Genomic DNA, 5,063 nt, shown 5'->3' with positions numbered 1-5,063 from the left:
GTTGAATACCTTAGTGAGTGTAGAAACCATCTTATCTTCTCTGTGAGAGTTACAAAAACACTAAAAACATCTAGCGTTTGAAAAGCCTAAAGAGGCTAGCAAAAGAATACTTGTAGAACTAGAAGTGGTTTAAGAATACTAGCGTCAACAAGTGAAGTTGACGAACCAGGAGTGGTTGAGAATACTCAGGCAACCAGAAGTGGTTTAAGAATACTAGCATCAACAAGTGAAGTTGACGAACCAGAAGTGGTTAAGAATACTTGTAATATGTTGTGATTAGTGGAACCCTTCAGTTGAAGGAGATTGGACATAGCTCAGAATGACTGAACCAGTATAAAAACTCTGTGCATTGTTATTTGTTATAAAAACACAGTTTTACTTATATTGATTCATCACAAAAAATTTTGTCTACTACTACGTATTCTTTAAATCATATTTAGATGAATTTATAAGAAGCACATTTGCAAAAACGATTTTAAAATTTATCGTTCACACACATTCAACCCCCCCTTCTGTGTGTATTCACTAAACTTCAATTGTTATCAAAGCTTGACCCCTAGGGTTGAGCATCCAACACTGCAGGAAACAATCAATGGAAAATGAAGGGCAGGCGATAAACCGCCCACCTCTCTTTAGAGGAACCAACTACGACTATTGGAGACAAAGAATAATCACATTTTTTGATGCTTGTCATATAGACAAGTGGGAGGTTGTAGAACAGGGAGACTACATTCCACATGATGATGCTAGTAGGGAGATACCCAAGGGACGTTGGAATGAAAATCAAAAACAAAGATTTATGCTAAACTCCAAAGCCAGAAACGCACTCATGTATGCTCTAACCGAGGAAGAATACACCAAAGTACACAGCTTCAGGAGCGCCAAACAAATGTGGGATACCCTAGCCATAACCTATGAGGGATCCCTGGAGGTAAAACGCTACAAGTTAAGCTTGTTGGTCCATAAGTATGAACTCTTAGAGATGGACGATAACGAATCTATCCAAACTATGTTTGGAAGATTTCAAACTATTATCAATGAACTTTCTTTTCTAGGTAGGGCTTATGATAATTTTGATCATATTGACAAATTACTTCATAGTCTACCCAGGAAGTGGAGACCCCAAGTCACGGCTCTGAGAGCATCCAAGGATCTTGAAAAGCTCTCACTGGAAGTACTCATAAGACTACTCAAAGTCCATGAGATGGAGCTACACCAAGATGAAGCAGGGAGAAAACAAAAGTCCATTGCACTAAGTATGCAAAAGACGAAACCTACATCATCATTCGATGAGAGTTGTGACGAAGAGACGTGTGACTCAGATGATGAGATATCTCTCTTGTCTATAAAAATATACTCTATGATAAAGAAAAAGGAAGGATCACACTGGAGAAAAATATAACAGAACTCAAAGAGAAAAGGCACAGCCACTGTGCTATGAATGCAAGAAACCTAGACATTACAAAATAAAATGTATAGAGTTAGAAAAAGAAAAAGAGAAAGAGAAAGAGAAAGAAAAGAAGAAGTCAACTCCTCACAAGAAGAAGAAGGCCATGATGGCCACTTGGGAAGACCTATGTTAGAAAAGAATGGCACAATCCAAGAGGGGGGGTGAATTGGATTCTATGACCCTTTAAAAAATTTCAGAGTATTTAGGATCTTTATTTCACTTAAACTTTTCTAAGACTGAATTTTCAATGAAGTTTCTTCAAAGACTTGTTTATAGAAGAATGAATGCTATATGCTTTCTTGATTACAAGATAATGAGGTTCAAATGTAATGCTTTAATTCACATTAAACCATCAATATTCACACACACATGTTAATCAATGTAGACCCCTAAAATTGTCCGGGTCGGAAATAAAGCTCAAAGACTCTCAAAGACCGAAGGAAATTCAGCCGGAAGGACTCCTGGAAGACCCTAGGATGATTCTTTGTAGGTCTAGAAGTCTTAGAGTAGCTTAGAATAAGGGTGTGTGAGGATTGGAGCCCAATACGCCCTCCCAGAGGTTCAGTACGGCCGTACTGAGCTATTTGAACTACAATACGGCCATACTGAAACCAATACGGCCGTATTGAAGTTTTTGAACTTCAACACGGCCGTATTGAATTCAATACGGCCGTACTGTAGTTCAAAAACCCAGTACGGGCCGTATTGACCTCCCAGGCCGTATTGCGCCTCAATCCTATAAATAGGACGTCATTTGCACGTCATTCCACACTTTTTCCACACTTCTGGACCCTCGTGCTGAGTATTCTTGGGTTTTTGAGCTATTCTCTACCCTAGAAGTCTCTCCGAGAGCCAATCCGACGAAGTTCTTGAGTCATGAGCCATTAGCTTGAGACTCGAACAAGTCGAAGGGAAATCTCTTTGATTTCCATAGTAAAAATTATCTTTAGGGAAAGGAGCGAGCGGACGTGTAGTGGGAAGGAGCGCCAAAAAGCCTCATAAACTTCGTTTTGAATATATAAAAGTCCGCTTCGAAGGTTTCTTTCCAAATCCCTTCTTTTACCGCTTTTATTTATTGCTTTTTGATTGTTGCATTGCATGTTTAGAGTTTTCATCATGTAAATATTTTACTCATAATCGTTTCTAATAAATAGGGGTAATTTAGTAACTTTACACTATGATTTATGAAATAATCCGTCATAGGGAACCCGAAAGGGGCGTTGTGGGGTGCTAACACCTTCCTCGCACGTAACCGACTCCCTTACCCGACTCTGGTTGAAATGGCCAAAGTTGATTTGTGAAAATCAATTGCCTTATATCTTTTTCCAATGTTTTGAGTAAAACATTGGTGGCGACTCCAAGAACCCCTTCTTTTTGCGAAAACCACTAATCCATGGAGGGTCCCGCTTGGGATTAACATGGATTGGTGAGAATCATTTAACAAAATTGTTAGTCCGATGAGGTCTCAGTTTGAGAATAAGTCGTTCTAACAATCCATCATTTTTCAAAACTAAAAAGAGTCCGACCATCGTCGCGAATGCCAACGTCCGTTTCGGCGGGTGGCGACAGATGGGGACTTCACTGGGGAAGCCTCGAGAGTCAGTCCCATTTAGTGATTGTAGACCCCTAAAATTGTCTGGGTCGGAAATAAGACTCGAAGACTCTCAAAGATCAAAGGAAAGTCAGCCAGAAGGACTCCCAGAAGACCATAGGATGACTATCTGTAGGTTTAGAGGTCTTAGAGTAGCCAAAAATAAGAAAGTGGGAGGTTTGGAGCTCAATACGGCCTCCTTGGAGTTCAGTACGGCCGTACTGCACATTTTGTACTACAATACGGCCGTACTGAAACCAATACGGCCGTATTGAAGTTTCTGTATTTCAATACGGCCGTACTGAATTCAATACGGCCGTATTGAAGTACAAAAACTCAATACGGGCCGTATTGAACCCAGGGGCCGTACTGCGCCTCATCCCTATAAATAGGACGTCATTTGGACGTCATTCCACACTTTTCCACACAGTTTTGACTCCCTCCTTGAGTATTCTGGGGTTTTTGAGCAGTGTTCTGCCCTAGAAATCTCTCTGGGAGTCGATCCGACGAAGTTCTGGAATTCCGAGCATTTAGCTTGGAGATTCGAACTTAGTCGAAGGGAAATCTTTTGGATTTCCATAGTCAAAAATTATTTTTTAGGAAGGAGCGAGCGAGCTTGTAGAGGGAGGGAGTGCCAAAAAGCCTCCTAGACTTCATTGATATATAAAAAGCACGCTTCAAGAGGTTTCTTTTCTAAAAATCCCTTCTTTTACCGCTTTCTGATTGTTGCATATTTAAATTTATCATCATGTAGATATTTAATTTACAATCGCTTATAATAAATAGGGGTAATTTAGTAATTTTGCGCTATTATTTAATAAATAATCCGTCATAGGGAACCCTAATGGGGCGCTGTGGGGGTGCTAACACCTTCCCCACACGTAACTGACTCCCTTACCCAACTCTGGTTGTAATGGCCAAAGTTGATTTATAAAATCAATTGCCTTAAATCTTTTTCCAATGTTTTGAGTAAAATATTGGTGGCGACTCCAAGAACCCTAATTTTTGCGAAAACCACTAATCCATAGAGGGTCCCGCTTGGGATTAATATGGATTGGTGAATCATTTAATAAAATTGGTAGCTCGACAAGGTCTCAGTTTGAGAATAAGTCGTTCTATCAATCCACCACTTTTCAAAACTTTAAAAAGAGTCCAACCATCGTCGCGATTGCCAAGGTCCGTTTCGGCGGGTGGCGACAGATGGCGACTTCACTGGGGAAGCCTCGAGAGTCAGTCCCATTTAGTGATGGATTATTTCTAAAATGATAGTTTAAAATTACTTCATTACCCCTCACTTGTGCGATAATATGCTTTATCTATTTGGCTTTAATAACTGTTGTTTGTTTAATTTTCCGCAATTGTTTGAAATAAAAACTGCACACAAACCTTTGCACACAACAGTTCCCTCTATACCCGGGGGCATGAGTGGTAAGCCATAGGGAGTGGATGTTAGTACGGCCGGTTGTCGAATGGGTCTATAGGTGCCCGTAGACCGTTGTCGGAAAACATCACTCAAGGTGATAACCATGAACTCGAGTCCGACAGTGCGTTGGAACTTTCCATCGACTTACGACGAGAGGAATTGGGTCCCTATAATGAGGGCACCTTGGGGGCCTCAGACCGGTGAGAACAGTTAGAACCTCCTTGAATATGCACTTTTCTGCAGGATACCCCTACCTCGTGATTCGCTCGTGACTGTTCGTGGATGAGTGAATTGTTTGTATATAGGTTTATGTGAGATTGTTTGTGCACTAAAAATAAACCTCGTGATAAGGTCTAAGAATAATCCCCATGCATGAAAATACCATGACATGAGAGGAAAGACCATGTGTGGAAATATAATAAAAGTAAGGAGCATGTGCATCATTGCCAATAAGACATCATGCATCCTCATAAACCATGCATTTTAGGTTCACCAATACCTCTTGACATGAGTAAAAGAGACCCATAATCATCGAGTTTCTCCGTTGGGGAGGGATCATAAGTCAAGGAGGGTGGTAACACTCTGTTTTAAAAAGGCAG

General features: G+C 40.5%; 1 protein-coding gene across 1 annotated transcript; it reads left to right on the top strand.

Moving 5' to 3' along the window:
* Window positions 1–592: 592 nt before the first annotated feature.
* On the top strand, window positions 593–1,402 carry LOC145952105 (uncharacterized). The gene has a single exon (XM_083064331.1). It carries the CDS (start codon window positions 593–595, stop codon window positions 1,400–1,402), a length of 810 nt encoding a protein of 269 aa, XP_082920457.1.
* The last annotated feature ends 3,661 nt before the right edge of the window (window positions 1,403–5,063 follow it).

This window comes from Cajanus cajan, chromosome 9 (genome assembly GCF_000230855.2).
Source record: "Cajanus cajan strain Asha chromosome 9, NIPB_CcT2T_4, whole genome shotgun sequence".
In the NCBI taxonomy this organism is placed as follows: Eukaryota; Viridiplantae; Streptophyta; class Magnoliopsida; order Fabales; family Fabaceae; genus Cajanus; species Cajanus cajan.
This window is presented reverse-complemented; position numbering and strand designations above follow the sequence as displayed.

What these genes read in the sequence shown, in the direction of transcription:
- LOC145952105 (XM_083064331.1), top strand. Translation starts at nt 593, where the DNA reads ATGGAAAATGAAGGGCAGGCGATAAACCGCCCACCTCTCTTTAGAGGA.